The sequence below is a fragment of the Typha angustifolia genome, chromosome 11 (assembly GCF_048772165.1).
Source record: "Typha angustifolia cultivar Huaian chromosome 11, ASM4877216v1, whole genome shotgun sequence".
Classification (NCBI taxonomy): Eukaryota; Viridiplantae; Streptophyta; class Magnoliopsida; order Poales; family Typhaceae; genus Typha; species Typha angustifolia.
The window spans coordinates 5596657-5618020 of record NC_133249.1 but is presented as its reverse complement, the minus strand read 5'-3'; the positions used below and the strand labels follow the sequence as shown (position 1 = coordinate 5618020).

General features: G+C 35.7%; 2 protein-coding genes across 2 annotated transcripts; both read right to left on the bottom strand.

Moving 5' to 3' along the window:
* Nucleotides 1-1421: 1421 nt before the first annotated feature.
* Nucleotides 1422-13990, bottom strand: LOC140769919 (uncharacterized). Its single transcript, XM_073110823.1, has 23 exons — nucleotides 13737-13990; nucleotides 12824-12903; nucleotides 10518-10604; nucleotides 10396-10446; nucleotides 10185-10302; nucleotides 10023-10079; nucleotides 7560-7624; nucleotides 7255-7338; nucleotides 6244-6294; nucleotides 6103-6165; nucleotides 5895-5941; nucleotides 5725-5794; nucleotides 5577-5639; nucleotides 4113-4202; nucleotides 3995-4033; nucleotides 3729-3878; nucleotides 3563-3640; nucleotides 3398-3483; nucleotides 3211-3259; nucleotides 2318-2398; nucleotides 2144-2237; nucleotides 1690-1823; nucleotides 1422-1577 (listed from the first exon to the last, which is right to left on the bottom strand). The coding sequence occupies exons 1-22, from the start codon at nucleotides 13852-13854 to the stop codon at nucleotides 1744-1746; spliced, it is 1701 nt and encodes a 566-aa protein (XP_072966924.1). The 5' UTR covers nucleotides 13855-13990; the 3' UTR covers nucleotides 1422-1577; nucleotides 1690-1743.
* A 682-nt stretch (nucleotides 13991-14672) lies between these two features.
* On the bottom strand, nucleotides 14673-20188 carry LOC140771395 (phosphoribosylformylglycinamidine cyclo-ligase, chloroplastic/mitochondrial). Its single transcript, XM_073112917.1, has 8 exons — nucleotides 19780-20188; nucleotides 17582-17676; nucleotides 17399-17500; nucleotides 17224-17283; nucleotides 15877-16049; nucleotides 15614-15725; nucleotides 15347-15505; nucleotides 14673-15091 (listed from the first exon to the last, which is right to left on the bottom strand). The coding sequence occupies exons 1-8, from the start codon at nucleotides 20102-20104 to the stop codon at nucleotides 14927-14929; spliced, it is 1191 nt and encodes a 396-aa protein (XP_072969018.1). The 5' UTR covers nucleotides 20105-20188; the 3' UTR covers nucleotides 14673-14926.
* Between the last annotated feature and the right edge of the window lie 1176 nt (nucleotides 20189-21364).

Genomic DNA, 21364 nt, shown 5'->3' with positions numbered 1-21364 from the left:
GCGATGGTGGTGCTAGGGCAACATCATGGTACAATGAGTTGGCTGGTGATGGCGGTGCGAGGGCAACATCATGGTATGATGAGCTGGCTGGTGATGGCGGTGCTAGAGCAACATCATGGTACGATGAGTTGGTCGGTGATGGCGGTGCTAGAGCAATATTGTGGAACAGCTCATGCCCTACTGGTGAAGGTGGGGGCAGAGGTTGTTGGGTAGGGTAGGACTCGAGTTGTTGGAGGTGGAGAGGGCGTATCCCACCGACAAGGCTCTTCCATACGGACTCGGTGTCGCTAGAGTCCACGGTATCAATTTTGGCCGATAATTTCTTATTAGAAGTGCGGCGACGATGGCGAACCGCAAAGATGGCTGCCCAGAGGAGGCTTAAGGAACTGCGTTTCTTGCTGAACGACGAGCAGACGTTAGGATTAGAGATAGAAAGTGTGGTCATGATAGTGTTGTCTTTCTCTTCTTTCTCCATAGAGGAGAAAGAAGAGAAGGAATTAGGGCTCCTTTTCCTTGAGTGGCTTAGGGTCTCATTTAGGTTGAAAATCTGTCAAAGGAAGTATTTATATATAGCTAGATTCGGAGAAACAACATGCATGGACGGAGAATTTAGATGGGATAGACGTAAATTTTGTAAGAAATATGGAGCATAATTCTAGTTTTAGGGATGTCAAATGACAAAATTACCCCCCAGATGGTATGTTTATGGAGGGCTAATTAGGAGGAATGGAAGTGGGAGGAGGGCTCAAGGGAGGGGTAGATGTGTGATTTTCATTGGAGGTCCTCTTGATTCTCTATTTAGTAAGGGGGAGGAGAAATAGGTGGTGTGTGGTTGTAGTCGGAAGCGAGATCCTTGGAATAGTGTTGCGTTTCAGCGTTTGAATAATTCTCGACCTGTCTCTCTCTCTGTCTCTCTCTCGCTCTCTCTGTCTCTAACCATTGATTTAGCTCATTATGAAGTGCTCAATGTATATAAGTATATTTTTGGATGCCTACACTAAAAATAGAACACTAGTAGGTATGAAGGTACTTTTATAGACCAAATCAATAGAGCACTATCGTGTATATTATTTATTGGGAATCAATACAATAACAAAGCCCCCAAGATGTAATGACATGAGACCAAATCAATAAACATGCTGACCTTTACCCAATGTTAAAAAAAAAAAAATTCAATCATCTAGTCTTAAAGTCAACAACTCTGTCACCTCATGGACTTCCCGATTGGTGGTTCATTAGTAAAAAAAAATTCCTCTCTGATGATACACATTTTATAGTGAAAAGGGATTTGAAATATCAATAGTAGTGCAAAATAATTGAAGAAATAATCTTCCAAAGAACATTAAGTTGACAGGGTGTTTGTTCATCAACGAAAAGAAAAGAAAGGAGATAGTAAGCAATTTAGTTCTCTACCAAAAATCTGTGTTGAAGCACTGCCTTCATTGTTCTGTTAAGGAAATATTCAAACAACCACCAAATGCATCACAAAAAGACGATAAGAATGGCCGCAAAGCAAAATTGATTCTGGAAGTAGAACATGCTGAAGTCCTGCTAATGCAGCAACCAGATTTGATGTCCTGACAGAAACAAACATGAAGCACTTGAATTCATGCAAGAGCTCCAACAAGAAATTATCTAGAAAGATATGAGAAAGAAAAGGTCAACTAAGGGAAGAAATATAATAGATACTTCTTTCTCTAACCAAGGTTACGGATCCTTCACCCCAAATGAGAGTGCCTTTGGTCATTGAGGGGCTTCTGACTTTGTATCAGAAAGACTGCTCAGATATCCTTCTAACTGACCTGTCCCAGCTAATATTAGGCCTGCATTGAAAGATTGAAATAGCATCTCAGAGACCAGATAATTCAGTCAGAAAACATGCATAGGTGCATAACATCTAGTTTGGCTTTGAAACAGTTATAGATTGTGAATAAAAAATCTGTTCCATCATATGCTATAAGATGACTCCTAAAATGGCCCATACACAGAAAATTCACAATCAGGTGGCTGTCACATACTAGTCACATAATTTTTGAAATTATAGAAAAATAGAATTTTTGTGCAAATGAACGTAATTAACATGGCAATAGCATGTTCAGTATGAAATATCTTCCAGAGGCCAGTGTTTACATGACAATTTTACCTAAGAACAAAGCAGAAGGTTTTCTAGGTCTTGACTTGAATTCTGGATGGAACTGGACACCTATGTAATATGGATGATTTGGTAGCTCTATGACCTGCTCAAGATGACAAAACGGGTTAGATATAGTACAATTTTTGAAAATATGAATCATGGACTGAATTTCCAGCAATGTACCTCCATTCTTTTTCCACTTTCATCACTTCCTACAAATTGAATGCCTGAAGTTTCCAGCTTCTCCACATAAGCAGGATCCACCTATTGGAAATGAAGCAAAAATACTAATCAATATTATCCTATCACACAATATTTTTGACGAGTGCCTTTGTAGAATAATTCACGCTGAAATAAGTACTACATCCAAGCTTTGACATATAGCTGTCGCAACTCCCAACTATAAAAGATGGGATCTGCATAATTTACCAAATGTTCTGATGGCATCTTTTGCAATGACTAATAACATAACTGAGAACAAATGAACTGCATTCCAGTACATATTTATGCCAGCTATACAAAGAAGTAATTACTTTTCTTTAATCATATTAGGCTAGTTGAAAGAGGAATATACACCTACATCAACTCTACAGGCCCTTAAAAACCAAGGAATGTGTCACTAGGAAACAGGCTTTCTGATGTAAGGTGTTATTGTAATTTTACTATTTTAGTGGGCATCCAACAAGTTTTATGCAGTGATGTAACTGAATTATTATAGAGCATACAACTGTATGTGAAAGAGGAAATTCACCCAACAACACAAGAGATGACATAGCTGTTTTATCAAGGACCATTAAAACGAATAAAGCAGTTTGGTAAGTGGTTACTAAAAAGAAAAAAATTACATGGAAAAGTTGCTTTTTGTGTGAAGTATATATATCACTGTTCCTTTTACTAGGAACTAGCTCGATGGGTCCACTGGCCCAGTAAAGAGAATGAAAAAGTTCCACATAACTGAGCAACCTACTGAAGTAAATTTATAACTCTGAGTCTCCAGCAAATCTCAAAAAGTGTCATAATCCATCAAAGTAGTAAACCCTTGCACCAGCTATGACAAAACTCAATTTGCTACCTACCTCATACCTATGACGGTGGCGCTCATCCACATATGCAGCATTTCCATATCTAGCATTTTTCAGAAATTCTTTAAATTAGAGAGAGCCAGCATAAAATATAAACCCAATTACCAGGACAGGAAATTTAAATATCCAAAGTTCCGAATTAAATTCTTTAGGTGAATAAAGTAGAGTCTCAACTACATACAGCTTTGAAGTAAGACAACCAGGATGTTGAAAGAACGTTCTCCGAGAACCTAATCTCATTGTGCTTCCCATGTGTGTTTTTGATACCTGAAAGTAAAGTCAATCTATGTGACTGGAGTTTCTATGTTTTGTTTAATCACACCAAAAGTCTTGAACAACCAAGTACCTCAGGCATGTACATAATGACACGTTGAGATGTTTCTAAGTCAAACTCCTCACTATTTGCTCTTTCCATACCCAAAATCTGTCAAGTTCCAAGAGTGTCAGAGAGAAATATTTGAGTCGGTATTACAATTCAAGTAGAGTATGAGCTACAAAGGAAGCATACATACAGATCTGGCTATTTCAATCACAGATATCTGCATTCCCAAGCAAATGCCAAGATATGGAACCTTATTTTCTCTAGCATATTTAGCAGCCAATATCATTCCTTGCACCCCACGATCGCCAAAGCCACCAGGTATCAAAATGCATGAGGAACTCTGAAAAATCATAAATAATTTGATCATATAGGTACATGCTCATGGGTCTAAATAGATTCAAGACCTTTAATCAAAGTTTTGCAACCAAAAATGGAATAACAATAGTAGCTTCCTACCTTCAGAGTTTCCCATGCTACAGCATATGCCTCTGGTGTCTGTGTGAAAACAAATGTACCAGGACAACAGGTAGTAAGTTATAAGAAATTCCTAATGAAGATGGCTTAATTAGTTTACCATTCTTTCACTTTCATCTTCAAGGTCTGAAGCTGCAATCCACTGGATAGATGGCCTAAATGAGCAGGCAACACAGGCATGTAGAAGGGCCTGAAAGGAAGTATAGCATACCACGTGAAATCAAAGAGCAATAATTAAAGTCTCAAGTGTAAGATAATCTTAAAAAAAGTGCTACCATCATGACAAAGCAAAGTGTATTTAGCAGCTATATTTTTCCAAGATATTATCTTTATGGACTTCAACAGCTAATAAAATGGCAGACCTTCATTATTCCAGTCTTCCACACCCACTGATGTTTAAGGTGAATATTAGCAACTATGAGAGATTTTGCATGAGGCATAGTAATTAACTAATTATAAAGCTCAAAGGTCCTTCAAGTAATGTGAAGTGCAAACAATTCCTAAATAATTATGTTACTCCTCAGATTTGTTAATTTCTTATATGCAAATTTCCTAGTCTAATTTTCTGAAACAAGCTCCTAACAAAACAATTCAGTGTTATATATTATATCCCTTTAGCGTGCCAGTACTATTATGAAAAGAGAAACGAATTGACAGGGGAATGAGAGATCAAGAATCTCCCAACTTTATAATAAGATCATGCGTGTAACATCAGCATATTAGTTAATTGTGCACTTCATCTGAAATATGCATGTATTAAAATCTTGAATGGAGGACCATGTTGTTAAATTGGATTTAAATTTCCCAGATTTTATCAACAGGATGCATCAACTTCATGAATCAGTACTCTACTGTTTATATGGAAAAGGGAATTTTCTTTCCACCTCACCTTGCTTTTTGTAGCGATTACAGTTTACCACCTGTTTTCAGTATTTAATTTTCTCCCTGCATTTTTTATTAAGTTATCACTTATCAGATACACTCCTAGTCAAGGTGTTTTTGGGAAATATAATAGCAAGTTTACGGGTCATTTTGTGTATCTTCTGTGATCGAATGAAAATTGCAAGGGCCAAGTTGAAAATAATGAAAAGATGGGTCAAGCTGCAAAATTTAAAAAAGAACAATGAAAAAGAAAGAGGTTCTGCGCTTGATTTTGAAATGAAATAAAAGGGAGAAGAAGCAAGACAGAACAAAGGAAACTGGTGAAATAAGACTAGTAAATAGATACAACCAATGTAAGAATTAATGAAATAGCTTTTTATTCATGTCAACGTAAACTACTACAGTAAACCCCCGGGTCACCATATTTCTAAGGTGATGCAAGCCAATTTTGTTCCAACCTATGTATATAACATGAGACCTTCAGTAATTCTTGAATGTGCTGACATTACTACCAGTTCACCATCACAATTACTATGACAGCTTCACATCCTTTTTCAGGAATTTAACAGGGCATTCTACAAAAACAGGGCATACATCTCCAGGGTACTAGAATAAAAGGTGCTGACAAAACTGTTCGGCAAGAAAATAAGACAAATCATGAACTCAGATAGCAAGGATTAACCTTCACTACGGATAAGTAAGAATCTGACAGATCAGTGTACTTTCCGACCAATGCAATTTTAACCTGCAATTGTAAATACTTTCATTAGTCACACTAATCACAACAAAGGGAGGTCAGCAAACAGCCTGGGATAGGGTTGGAGACAAACAGAGGTCATGAGGCTATCATATGACTCTGCCATCTGTGTCCATCCTTGTAACTCAGGTGGAGTGGAATTGCTGAAAAATAAAAAATGTTAAATTAAATCCTAAATGTCTATATATTGCCTAAGAAAACATATAAATAATAGAAGCATGTATAATAAGTTTGTTATCTTGCCTGACAAGACCCAACTGCTTCAAGATAACCTCGTGGGCATTCTGGTTCTGGAAAAATGGAAGTAAATAAGAAACTTAAGCAAAAGTTCAAAAAGACAAACAAAGAAAAAACAGTTTCAGGTTAACCATGAGGTTTTCCCACCATAACCACCTATTATTCCATCAGAAACATAAATTTAGTGAAGTCGAACCAAAGAAATTAAACTTACTCGGAGTAGAAGTGGAACATGCCAAATGTTTGGAACATCATGTATGTTGAGAATATTTGCAACCTACAAGAGACATGAAGGATCATAATAGGGAAAAACAAACTACAGAGTAACATAGGACTTCTATGAATGAAAGCTTACAGGGACATGGCAAAATTGTGAAAGTTTTTCCTTAGTATTTCCCATTAAAGGCTGAAAAGTTATAAAAAGTAGAATTAAGATTGTGAAATTTTCCAAGTCAATTAAGAAAATAACATTAGACGGGTAACCAAAAAATAAGAGAAATGCAATATTTAGAATCTTCATGCATTCAAATAAACAAAAAGTGAAATCAAATTAAATTAACATGAGCTTATTGCTGTCAATAGTTATGTCCTTAGAAAATTAGCATCAGCAGAAAGTTAAAGACCCATCAAAAATTTAAAACAACACAGGAGGGCAACATGTAAACTATGAAAGGAAGCAGACGTATCTAATACATTAAAAGCAACAAACATAGCTAGCTCACACTATGACTAGCACTGAAAAGATTACTTGAGCATGCAATGAAATAATTAGAAAAATACAATATAGAAATTCATCAATGCTGAGAAGGTATAAGCCATACCATCATAACGTGTCATCATGTCTATCTGTACATCACTGATAGTACAAATTGGATGGTGGCACAACAACATGCATCAAAAGGTATGGTAATATTTCCCATTATAGCAAAAGATCATGGTAAGCCAATAACTTCTGAGCTGAACTTGCAAGCAAAAGATGCAAAAGGAAATCTAGTTTCCAGATTAAAGGAATAGATCAACATTGATTACTTCTAAACATTAGGCCATTCATCCAAGTAGGAACTAATTAAGAAGAGCTTCAGGAGACTGAAGAAGAGGAACTGGCATCCTCATATAATGTGCAATCTGAAAGTTCTGTATGATAACTTCCTCTAGTAGATATACTTCTACAAGTATGGGTATAGGCCATATATTGTGAAGTTAGTAAAAAACTAGAAAATAATTATTAAATATTAAACTCCTTGCTAGCTTACAGTTACACATAATCAACATGACCTTATCCAGATATTAAGGAGTGAAGAGAGGTCAGCCATCCAACTGTCAAGATAATGAGATATATTGATAAGTCAAGCTGAATATTGCTTACCTGAGCTGAGCGGCACGCAAGTAAATCAGGAGTCAAACCTAATGCCCTCAATTCTCGTACACTATGTTGGGTTGGCTTTGTTTTCTAAAAAGAGTATCAAAATGTTTTGGCATTAGTTATTATGTTTAAAAAGACAAAAGTACTGGTTATTAATCATGATGCTAATACCAAGTATTAGATCAGACTTTATTAGGAAGTGAATTCCAAATTATACAGCATCTCCTTTCCATCATATTAGCACAAGTTTGTTACATAGTCATCTTCAATTATGTATTAACAGACCAAAGTCGTGGAGGAATATATACTTGCTCACCAACTACACCAAGCACTGGGACAAGGCTGACATGTATGAGGCAGAAGTTCTCTTTATCTAATAAGGAATTAAAAGCACTCATTAGAAGATAAACAAGCATCACATTATGTACACTAGGATTCATTTTTCAATATGTAACTGCTAACAGTTTTTGCACAAAAACATGGGTTTTAGCTATAGACAAGTAAAAATAAAAACAAAGAAAATGAAAACCACCATAGATAGAATCACGCCATTTAGAGACATCTTTGTTTAATTCCCTGAACTTCACTAATGCCTTGTGAGAACATCAGAAACACCTAATTTAGCAGGTAATAGCAATGTTACAAAAGCATTTGGCAGCTAGTAGCACCTATGGTGCTCAATGGATGGCAGGCACCATGGCAGGTGCCTTGAGCATAAAGCAACTTTCAGAATATAGAAGTTAAATTGTGAAAAAAGAAAATTCACTGTCAAACTCCTAAAGAACTAATCTGGATGCTCTCATCAGTGTTCTGGTCTGGGAATCTATTCTGAAAATCATATCTGGAAATTCCGTTCTGAAAATTCATATCTAAAAGCTTGGTGTGAAATCTGTTCTGAAAAACTAATCTGAAATAATATCTTAAATTTATATTTGAAGATCTACTCTGAAATTTGATCAGGAAATCAGATCTAGAAAACTGAGGTAGAATTCTAGAAAGAAGCAGAGAAGAGCAACAAATATCGGCATCAACGATTTAGATGAGAGAAAGATTGTACTAAAACTCCAGGCTTCACATTTTACCATTCCAATTTTCAAACAGCAAGGAACTCTTCACAAAACCCAGGGAGAAAGCCTCAAAGCAATCTTCATCCATCATAAATCCAACCCAATTACAGTCAAATCATTATTATAGCACACATAATAGGCCCGCGGTATATATATATATATATATATATAATTATTATTATTATTTATTTATTTTCTTTGAGAGAAAAGCCCGCAGACCCTGTTTCACTATGAAACATAATTACACCCCTCTCCCGTCTACCCTCAACGGGCGAAAAGCAGGTGACCAGAAAAAAAAGAACCAGTTAACAATCCGGACCCTGGATCAAAACAAAATACAAGACTACAACAATCTTAAAACAATAAAACACAAACTACTCCAGACTGAAGCCTGCTTCATTCATCAGCAACATGGACAGGGTCTTCCATGCTTGAACCATGAATCATCATCCATCCCTCCTTTCGAGCCTCCTCCCTTTCAATACAGTCCAGATGTAAGCAGTCAACTACATTCTCCACCAGACTATATATTCTTAAAAAATACCACTATTTCTCCAGACGACCAAAGATTCTTGATGGTCTTTGGATTATTGCAACAGTCCTAGTGAGACCTGGCCCAACTAAATATACATGAAGTCACCTTACATTTCAAGAACAGATAAGCTACTGAGTACCTCTCTTCCTTATCACTGTATAGACACTAGCTTCACCAGTCCATTTCCTACTTAACAAGTTATTCTTTATAAGAAATCTATAATCACCCACCAGTCATAAAAACCCGTAATAGGAATTTCATCTTCCACAAGCTTGAAATAAATTTTGTAGTACTCTCCCTCCATTTGTGAGGAGCTTGTATAGGGAGTTCCTGCATAAATTCCTTTACTATCAACTCCATTTTAGTCTACCTACTTCATTTAACATAAACACACCAGCTTATTTCATGTAATTTGAATAATGATATTCTTCCTGACTTAAAGAGTTGTTCAGATTTCTTCTATATGCCAATCTCCACTTTTATCCATCCATGAATCAACAACATACACTTCCTCATCAGTATACCATGGTTTAACTGGACCAAAATAAGTAAGAAATTAGAACATACCAAACAGATACTGGACATGAAAATCAGCTGCTGAAAATACTCAGAAAAGACCAAAAACCAATTAACCAATTAACCAATCCTGACTAAGACCATAAGACACATGCATTGCCAACCTAAAGCAGCATTAATCATGCAGTGCATCTCCGCCACATGTAGACCTGAAAACCTGTCTGATCTCCCCATCAACTAGTGCCATAGCAACATCCTCTATTTTAGATAACCATATCTCATTTAGCTTATGATAATTCTACTGTGCAGACCATAAACCAAGAAATGTTAAGTCCAGCCAAACTTGATAGTCTATTTAACTGTGAACTTGAAGTTTATATTGCAATAAACTGCACAAATCAAGGGAAAAGTGTTCCATTACGATGGCTTCAGTTAATCCAAAAACTTTTGACAAAACAATATCAATCCAATAATTTGACTTCAACAAGACCACAACCAACAAAAAACTGAAAATATCCATCTATGGTGATGCAATCATTCACCTCAAATATTCCCACAAGCTCAAGTGTAAGATGTATACATTAGGAAGCACTCAAGAAAAGCGGATATTGAAAATCAAGAAGAACATTAATTTGGATGTGCTCCAAACTTACCGACAGAAAATGACAATTGACGCAAAGCTTCAATGAATGGCATTGATTCAATATCACCTGTAACAAGATGGGAATAGAATTACTGCTGTGTCGCACTTTTTTAACAATTAAATACTTTTCTAGATTAAATAGAAGTAAAATAACAAATTTAGCAAATCCTACCTACAGTTCCCCCCAACTCTATTACACACACATCAGCAGGGCCTGATTTTCCATCTACTGGAATAGAGGCTACTGACTCAATCCAATTCTTTATGGCATCAGTTATGTGAGGAACAACCTGAAAACATGCATCGCTAGTAAAATGATCTTACAAGCAACTAAGTGAGCTAGATGCACATAGAACTGAAGAAGGCCTAAAGCTTGATATGACCTGCACAGTCTTTCCAAGATAATCGCCCCTCCTCTCCTTTTCAATGACTGACTGGAAAATGTAGGTAAATCCCAAGTCAGAAGTCTGATATAACAGAGAAATCATCATAGGGATGAAAATACCTGGTATATCTTTCCAGTGGTAATATTGTTGTCTCTGGTAAGTCTGACATCTAAGAAGCGCTCATAGTTTCCAAGATCCAAGTCAACCTATGAAAGAAAGATGTATACCCATCACAAGACATACCACAGCATCAGTTGACATTACAAACAAGAAGAGAAATGAAAATGGAAATAGCAGTTACAAAATGGAGAACATAACAGTGAAGGCAACTACAACCTTGAAGGTTAACTATTGACACAATAATGCGCACATGGCTAAAGCAAATTGTAATCAGAGAATAATACAAGCAAGAACCTAATATAACAAGGTTCCATGCATCTAATCTGATGAATCAGAAAATCTTGTACAACATAAAATTAATGAGTAATTTCTCCCCTCCCCCTCTTTGAGGCCTCAACACATAAGTTATAGATCACCAAGTATATCAAGAGAATAGCAAGTCACAAATTCTTCATAGTGGGCTCCTATACGAGTACATGCTTTAGGCCTTTCAGGTTGCAATTTATCACAGAACTAGTTCAAAATGAATGAAAAAAGGAGAGCGTGGAAGCAAACTGAAGCTGGTTTGTGTGATAAAAGATGCTATAAAGAAAGAGTGAGAACAGCCAGACAGCCAACACAAGGGCATGAAGAAAACATCGCAACTTTATCTAGTCTAGAGATTCTGCACATGTTAGGCAGTAAGTCTGTAACATTGTTAACCACACTTTAACAAAGATAAATGCAGTTAAACAACGTTAACCACAGTTAAGCTTGCAATGCCAACAAAAGTACAAGTCGTGGCACTAATACACTACACAGGCATTTGTCAGTGTCCCTATTTATTTTTTAATGATGGAACAAGGAAGGCCAGTGCCTAGGGTAGGAAGGAGAGGCATCTAGGTTTTAGATCACGGAGAGAAGAAGAACATAACTGATCAGATTAAGGAGGAGAGGAAGTGAATATCAAGATTCCTTCTTTCTTCGTTCGTGAGAATTTAAAAAACTTTTGAATTATTACTCATAATGATGAGAAGCACAGTCTATAAATTCTAGGTCGAAGCTTATACCATGAACCAAACAATAGGAAACAAGATATTTAATACTGCTATTACTAAGTCAGTAAGTCCATTCATATGAAATTTAAAATGGAAGATCCAGATTGACAAGAATGCAATTAGTGTCACCAGATATAGCTCATTTGAGCAGGAAACAGGTATGGTCATACTTCTTTGATATCAAAAGTCAACTGATAACTTGCAGCCGTCCTCTTCAAAATAATCTATTCCTTACCATTGGATGATTTCTGTCTACAATCTCGTAACACATAGAAGAGAGTTAAATCCACTAAAACATCTCACCCAGATCCAACAATTACAGGTTAACTGAAAGTGCACTCAATCAGGAGATCCAGGATATTCTGATTGAGGATATTCTAATCCAAGAAACTGCAAAGGAACAACTTTATTACCTACATAAGTAATATGTTTAAGAATAAATCCCTGTACAAGAAAAAGGTATAAAATTCTAGTATTTATGATGCGAATCTCTTATTTGAAATCAGTTTAGCCATAGACCAGTTAGCATAGCTATTCAACTTCAGAATATACAGAGATAATACTGTGAAGTGTGAGCTGACAGTCAAGACAAATTTACCATACTACAAATGCTAGTACATCATAAATCAAGTCGCCTGGGGCCATCAACAGAAAAAGGTGAATATTCTGCACACTTATTGAGTGCTTTCAAAGCCAGTAAATCAAGCAAATGCCTTCTAAGCTCTAAGGACTTGTGACTAGCATCAATCTTTACTTGCACCCAGACTGGAGAGTGCAGCAAGACTACACAAAGTCACAAACACTAACAAATATATATATCATGATGCCCCCTGGGATCTCCTTCAAGAATAAAATATGTTAGAACACTAGAATTGACATCTTACTCCAGTTATTCACTTGCTACATCTAAAACAGCAAATTTCTTGAAAGCCGAAGCACCAGACACTTTACAAATTACATTTTACGAGTAGCATTGCTTGACTGAATGAAAAAAGATGAGCAAATATGCAACCTAGTCAAGCCCCTCTGGCAGAATTATTTCTCAGAGGAAACCAGGGAAGATCAAATTTTAAAATTTTGAAACGAGGAAAGTAGAAAAGGTTTATTCCCTGAAATCTGAATACATTAAATTATGAGAAGGTAGATATGACTAACCACAACATAATGAACAAATCCATCACACACAACATATATACACAATGTTTAGTAGGAGAGACCATTAGTAGTGCAATAATTCCAGTGCTAAGGAATGTTAAGAAGAAGCTAACCTCTCCACCATCATCAAGAACAAAAACCTCTCCGTGCTCAAATGGAGACATTGTTCCTGCATCCGTGTTCAAATATGGATCTGCAATAATAGGTAAGGACATCATGCTCCCACCAAAATTGCACGGCAAAATTATGGAACAAAATTATGGGCTGAGTCATACAGCACACGGAAAACATGCAATTCAGACATTCCAATAGAATGAAATCTTCTAAACAAGGATAGGGCATTGCCCTTCAAGTCCCCACCACTACCCAAGAGCCTAGAAACAAGGAAAGCCAGAAACCACATGCAAAAGCACCAAAATAATCACTTTAACGACAGATCAAAAAGAGGAATCGACCGAAAGATCGAGAAAAGGGGCAAATACAATCAGAGACAAGCCAAAGAAGCTACTTTGAAAGGACCCAAAATGAGAAAAGCGTAGGGACCAGACGACTAGATATAACTCCAATATTCCAAACAGGAACGGATTATATCTTGACTACAAAACCTGCAACACGCATACAGAATGACAATATGCTCTTTCGCAGAAATAAGCAACAGAGAAAAGCTATTTGAAAATAACCCATCAAACAAAACAGTCAAAAAGAGCATTCAGAACGGAAAACCGAGCACATTAACTAGTAACTGCCCAGGAATGAAAAAGAGAAAAAAAAAAAACAGGAAAAGAAATCTACTAAAGAAGCAAGATTAGATACCACAAAGAAACAGTAAGAGCAACAGCAAAATAGACATAACCCAATCAACATAAAATTAGAAAACAAGCGATAAGTCCGAAGCAACCAAACTCATCCGTTTGGAGAAAACCCAAGAAGTGCAACCCACTCACAAGTAATCAAATCCGCTTGCAACTCCAACCAAAACCCTAAATCCTAATCCGTGAAGAGAGGAAGGAACCCATAAATGGTTACCGATTTTGATGGAGGTGACGCGAAGGCCGCAGGCTTTGAGCACGACGCCGATGCTACTGGCTGTGACGCCCTTTCCGAGCCCGCTCACGACACCGCCGGTGACCAGAACGTACTTCATCTTCTTCTCCCTCTTCCCTTTTGCTTATTATCTTTATACTTTCACGGGGCGGCGACCCGATTCTTCTCTCTTTTTCTCTCGCGCGCTTAAAAGCAATAGAAGCGAGGAGGAGACGAGAATCATATACTACACCTCTCAAGAAACTTAATTATATTAATTAATACACCGTGAGAAGATTAGGATATCTGTTCATTTGTTTTGGGTTAATTATAGATATCCTCTATCGCCTCTCTTATCGTTTTTATCCCTGAGGATAAAAAGTTATCCCAAGAATTATCTAACGAGATCACTTAGCATTCTATAGAAATAGTCTTGCTACTTTGACTAACTAAATAGATAGAAAAATAAAGGCTTTAATTTCTCTGGGCCCCAGATTGCGAGCGTTAAAATTCCATCAGCACCAATCTTTTCTACTAAATAAATAATAAGATAACTAAATTATCTCTCCATCTATAAAACAAACTATATTTTTATAAGAGTAATACTTTTTGTATTCTAATTAAGGGTGGACTAATAATTATAATTTGAATTGGATACTTAAGTTTGAAGTGCATATGATAGATTTAAATTTGGGTTCAAAAAAAAAAAAAGAGCTAGAGGATATATGTATATATATATGTATGTGTATATATGTATATATATATATATATATATATATATATATATATATATATATATATATATATATATATTGAGAAATAAGATGATTGAGAAAGTAGTTAATTCCCAGTTTGTACTGTGACTGTCATTAACCATGCTCACATAGTTCTCTGTTTCAACAGATATCAATAGTATCATGGCACAAACAATCTCCAACATAAAATCACAAAACTGGGCAACATTTTAGCCGCCCAAACATAAAAACTCTTCATAAATAAAATGATGTCCACATAACTCATACATACTCAACTCCCTTGCCAAGTTGTGCATTAGCAACTCAACAGTATGATTATTTTTCCTTGCAATATCGGTAATATTATGTTACAACAAGTTCCGGCACAAAATTATGAAGTTGGCAAATTTGGCCCCTCAAGCATCTAACTCATAAATAACTGATAATGTAAACCTCATCTCATACATACTCAACTCCCTCGCCGAATTTGACCTCACCAATCTGATATGCAGTATCAGATCCCTCTGAGAGTATTCTACCAGCTGCGTCAGTGTTAACAACGAGAACCATCCCAATGCCCATGTTAAAAGTTCGACTCATCTCGGCATCCTCGATTCGACCCGCCTGTAAGTCATACCAGGATTTAAGTGATCAAACATACTAGTCCGAGAAATATAATAAACATACCTAAATTTATATACTTATTTACATATGAGTATGTGACCATGTATACAGTTCTAATAAGATGATCAAATAAACCTTCAGAGCTTACTATTTATAGCCAACAAAGCTAACATTAGAGACCAGTATGCTGACTTGATAGGGAATAAATAAAATATGTCCTTACAGGTCACAGAAATAAACCAAAAAATTTCCTACCTCTTGTATCCATTTGAAGACAGGTGGGATCTCCCAAGAACCTGTAAAGATTTTAGCTCCAAGGCCTGGAGGAAATACTCTAGGAATGTTGTCTGTAAAGCCACCACCAGTAATATGCGCTATTCCTTTCACACCGCCTTTGCTGATAATGTTGAGAACCTACATATATTTTTTTTTCAATAAAGTCAAAGCACAAAAATATGATAGCAGAGATACATCCATCACCAGAGCAAAAAGAACAAGAAACAAGCACGCACACAAGATTACCTGCTTAACATAGATAACTGTTGGAGCCATTAAAGCTTCACCGATTGTTGTCGGTTTCCCGTTGTTTCCAGGAAGCTGATCACTCAAAGAAAGACCACTTTGTGCCAAAACTCTGTAAAGGCAACTTATTGATAATAAACTTCAAGAGCAAGATAATGATCAACTATATAAAGAAATATGCCCACAAGATAATTTACGTCTACATGTCTGGAAATTTGTTGGATCCTAGAATGATGAAAGTAGGAGACAAAAGAAGTAACAACCTTCTCACAAGAGAAAACCCATTAGAATGGACACCACTGGATGAGAGGCCAATGAGAATGTCTCCTGCCTCAATATTTTTTCCATCAATGACTGAATCCTTTTTGACAGCACCAACAGCAAAACCGCTAAGGTCATATTCACCCTTTGCATAGAAATCAGGCATTTCTGCCGTCTGCAGAAAGACAATTGTTTCATCTATTAGTAAAATGTTCTTATAGAAACGAAAATTTTCTTGTCTTGTTAAGATAGTTCACACCACAAAAAGGATTTTGACAACAATTTTATCATCATAATAACATGTTAAGACTATTTATTTGCTGAAAAATGTAATTTGTATAGAAACATTTCCTCTATTCCCTCATTCAACTTCTTGACAAAGGGTACATTTGTTCAGGACATATAAAGATAGGATTGGATTAATTATCATGTGGGCCCCACATATCCTATGTTTGGTATGAAAATAATGGATGAGTAGAAGTAGGACCAGATGTCATATCTCCCAGAAGAGAGACCAAATGCATCCAAAGGGAATCTCCTCTTTTTAGAAAAAACAAAGAAGATAACTTCTGAATGATTGAAGTTTGACGACAAGCATCCATCTGCACTAATTCAGAATCATCTTAGATATGCAAAGATAAGCATAAATCTAGTGAATTTTAAGCCAGAACAACTATGGTCTCACATAAAATTATGTTAACAAACATGCTGACAGCTATAGTAGAACAGTTCCATAATTACAAGTGGAGTTTATTAGGACAGTGAACAATTGAGCTGTTGTCCATGAGAGGTAACTAGATTTGGGTTCTAGCAGTTGATCAAGGGAGGAAAAAAAATTGCCAAAGGTAAGTAGATCTTTTGTCTAATGTAAATGCTGGCAATTAGCAATAGCGACTTGTCTGAAAAATATTAGTGCATCGAATTATGACAAGGGTCCAGTAAGGTGGAGGAGGGAGTACAGGGATGGACAAGGATGTGGTCCAGACACCGAAGATACACGTGTATAAATTATTCAGGGGGCTGAGTTCAAGATGTATATGAAAGCCAGGTCAACAACGTGAGCTGCAGGTTTAAAGGTCAATGCAGATATCAGACATAAACAACTGCTTCAGATGGGTTATGCAGAAAGTAACAAGCAAGAATACCCAGATGTGTACACACACGCACATGGACACGCATGTACACACGCATGCGTGCGCATGCACAGAGATGACCACTATGACCAGACAAGAAGTCAACCAACTCAAAGCACACAATTCTTCTGAAACAATTAAGGGCGTGAATCATAATCATCATAAACCATTGCAAAATAACATGTGAGAATTGTGGAGAAAAGCTGAAAGTACTACCTCGCCTCCTAGTAGAACACAATCAGACTGTTGGCATCCATCAACAATCCCCTTTAAAACCTATATGATTATAATAGGAGTTATCAGATGAATGTTGACTTCTCACAAGATCTAAGAGAAAAAAACAATTAGTGCTCATAATGTGAATGAAGAAACCAAATTACATCAGCTATACCTTCTCAGCAAGATCAACATCAAGACGACTTGTAGCAAAATAATCAAGGAAGAATAATGGTTTTGCTCCAGATGTAACAATATCATTCACACTCATAGCGACCTGCCAAGAAGCATAACAAAATACTTGACCATTCCAAAAGATATAGCAAATGCATAGAGCTGACAAAGGCCCGATTCATACCAGATCAATTCCAATGGTCTCATGGATACCAGTTTCAAATGCAAGCTTTAATTTTGTGCCTACACCATCAGTGCCAGCAACAAGGTAGTCATCTCCTGTTTAAGGATGAGCGGAGGCTGACTGAGACTTAGTCAAATATTAATGATATTACATACTTCATTTTTTGTATGCTAGCATATGAAGAATGCACATCAAATAGAGTAGCAAATTCTTTTGGACAAATATAAAATTTTGATGATATGAGAGGGCCACTTGGTGTGATGGTAAGACTTGTCACTTTCCAAAAGTCCATGGTTTAAGTCTTGGGACAGACTTTAGAAATGAGGGTTGTTAATATAGAAGTACTAAAAACTAAAAACAGATTTTGACAAAAGAAGCTGGAAATGAAAAGGTTAGAGAACAGCCAATTGCATAATCATTCCATCTCAACATTTCTGGCTAAACAGCAACCATCTTATTAGAAATGCAAGGAAAAAAGAATCAGGAATCACAGTACCACTCTGTTCTTAACCTGCATGAACCATAAAATTAGAAAAGTAAAAGAAATAGAAGAGGATTTCTATGTTGATTTGTTCTCACTGCATCAACAAAGAAAAGGAGATGAGGAAAAAAATTAGTGGCCAGCGCAAATTTAAGGCAACAAAATCTGATCATGTTGATAATGTCACTCTGCAGGATCAAATCAGACAACAATCAGAATTAAGGGAAACAAGTTGACTTATATCCCAGGCCTCCTTAGCATGAAGAAACAATTACCTCAACACAAAGGAATTCATTGCTCCTACTAAATTGGCTGCATGCACTTCAGATATTGGTGTTGCAAGTGTTATTTTTTATTTTTTTTTAATGAGAGAGAAGTAGAGGTGGCCAATGAAAAAGGAAGGAACAGGATGAACTGTATGCAATATAGCTGGGAATGAGTGGAGAAAGAACTTGCCATCAAAACAAGGATACTGGGTATTTTGGATGAATAATTAGCAGACTAACTTTACAGAGATCCTTGTTTGAGCAAATATAGATTAACATGCGAATCATATAAAAGAATAAAGGATACAAAAATATACATGAAATATCCACTAACTTGATTATTAGCATGTGCTGACTATGACTAAATAATTAATTGTACCATTACCTAGAACAATATATCAACAAATAAGATTTAAATTGTTGATAAAATATTGCAGTCACCAACTTATCTGCAAAATACATCTGGCACGACATACTTAGATACTTCAGCAGTCACAAAGTTAAGTTCAAGGGAAGCTCTTAAATAGCAATAGACATTAGATTTTGTCCATGTGGAAACAAAAGTTTATAATTCTTTCATAGGTTTAATTATTTCATGTACATAAAATAGAGTAATTTTTCCATAAGTTAGTTCATGTATGATAAAATAAAAGTTCAATAAGTAGGAGCAGAACTCTAAATTAGTAAAACTTATCCATGTTTTAAAGGTATAATTTTTAGAGAAGATATTTAATATCCACCAGTTCTTAGTGAACCATAATGTTCCAGATGAAATGAAATACTGTTTTCAAGTAGAACTTCAAATAATGCTGAACAAAAAGCCAAACATAATTTGCTAGCAAAATCTACATGTAATTCTTATGTAAACTGCCAAAAGTGTGGCCGATTATATAAAGATTTTTAGTGCATTCGTTATGTTTATATTAAACAAAGGACAGGCAAGAGATACTATATTTCAACTTAGCAATCCTTCATAATTTGTGATACTTTCAAAGATCTATTGTAAAAGACCTTTTTGACGAAGAAGGTTTAATTGTTTCTAACAAAGACATAAATGATGAAGTATATAAAACAGATGAGCACGAATAGCAATAGATGGGCTGATATGAATTAACATGGGTACCATCAAAAGTAAGTGTAAGTAAGCAATGCAGACTCCGAAAACCAGTATTTGACTGATATCAGGAAATCAATTGTCAGAACAAAGCATCAAGACAGGAACTGCTTAAGAGGCAAATATAATTGTCTACTTCTATGTAGCGCAGAAAAGAAATTAATTAGTACCATTGGAGTAATAAAACCTTTACTTTTTGAAGAAACAATTTCAGACACATCAACCAAAGACGAAGAGAGTGAAAAGAAAAATCTTCTTTCGTCTTAATCCCTATGGAAACCATTTAAAAATCTTAACGTTATGGAACAATTCGAGAAATTGGTAGAGAAAGACATACCCCACGGATAAAGACCACCGAAACCTCCAATCCCAGGGGCCATCTTAGCGATCCTTCGTACCAACTCGGCGCCAGCATCGATGTCAACCCCGGCTTCCTTATAAGTCAGCCCCTTGCCTTCATCTCCGCCCTTCGAGCAAGCGATCTCCGAAACCATAATTCTTCTCTTACCATTCTTGTCCGCAGCCCCCGCCGCCGCCGGAACTCGGAGTGATAGCTGCCGCGTTGAACAGATGCTCGACACCCTCCGTTTCAAGGGTCTCGGTGGCGCCGCCGCAGCGGCTGCCCAGTAGAGGAGGCGATCTGCCGTCGCTGCTGCGTTCATGGGTAATGGGGTAGAGAGAGGGTTTAGGGTTTTGGAGGGAGAGACAGAGGTTAACAGAATATTTTTTTGATAAAAGTTGTTTTCTTTTCTAATTTGCAACCGTATATATAGGATTGGGTTGGAAACGAGTCTATCTTATAGCTATCTTGATGAATTAAAAAAAAAAAGTATTTATTAATATTTAGATAAAGTTATCTCGATAAAGTTTCACTTTTTTTATCTACTCAAATTTTAGATAAAATTCAAACTTTAAATAAAATTCAAACTTTGGATAAAATACAAGTAATAAATTTATGCTCTTCTATAAGAAAAATTGAGCAGATATTAATAGAAAGACATTCTATTCTTAATTTTATGTTTTCTAAACAAAATAAAATACTACACAAATATAATTTGATCAAATCTAGCATCTTTTTATATTTTATTTATCCAAATAAATCATACCCTAGGGGTGAAAACGAATCGGATACGGATTTATTTTTAGTTCGGATACGGATTCGAATATTGATATTAGATGGATAGCAAAATTTAAAACCATATACCGATAATTTTCGGATAAAGGATCCGATCTTAAATATTGATTAAATTTAAAATAATTATAATATTTTATTTAAATATAATTAACACAAAATTATTAAAAGTTTTACAACAAATAATTTTTTGTATGTCAAATATATAAAATTAGAGAAATTAATCTCTATAAATAATATATAACGTATTATTAGTAATAATATTAATACTTACTATTTAAATAAATAAACTAAAAATTGTAAATCATTTAAAAAAATATGCGAGTAAACGGATATTCGATATCCCTATCCGAATCCGAAAAATATATCCGACCCGTATCCGAATTTTTTTCAAAAATTCTATCCGTATCTGAATCCGAATCCGAATGGGATAGAAATTTTTTATCCGAATCCTATCCGAGTAGGTCGGATAGCAGGTCGGGTCGGAGTTAATCCGACATATTTTCACCCCTATACCCCACACCTATTACTAGAATTTTTTGTTTAAATCTCAAATAAAATGTTAACTTTTAAATGAGTCAAGACTAATAATATCAATGTTAACTTTTAAATGATAGTTATAATTCTTTTTTGTAGTTAATATATAGAATACGTCGATGTAAAAAATAGAATATGTCAATACAAAAAAAATTATATTTAATAAATTTCTCTGGTACAAAATGATTGACACTAAATAATGATTAATTTGGTGTAAGATATAATTCATGAGATTCACACTGAGATGGTAATT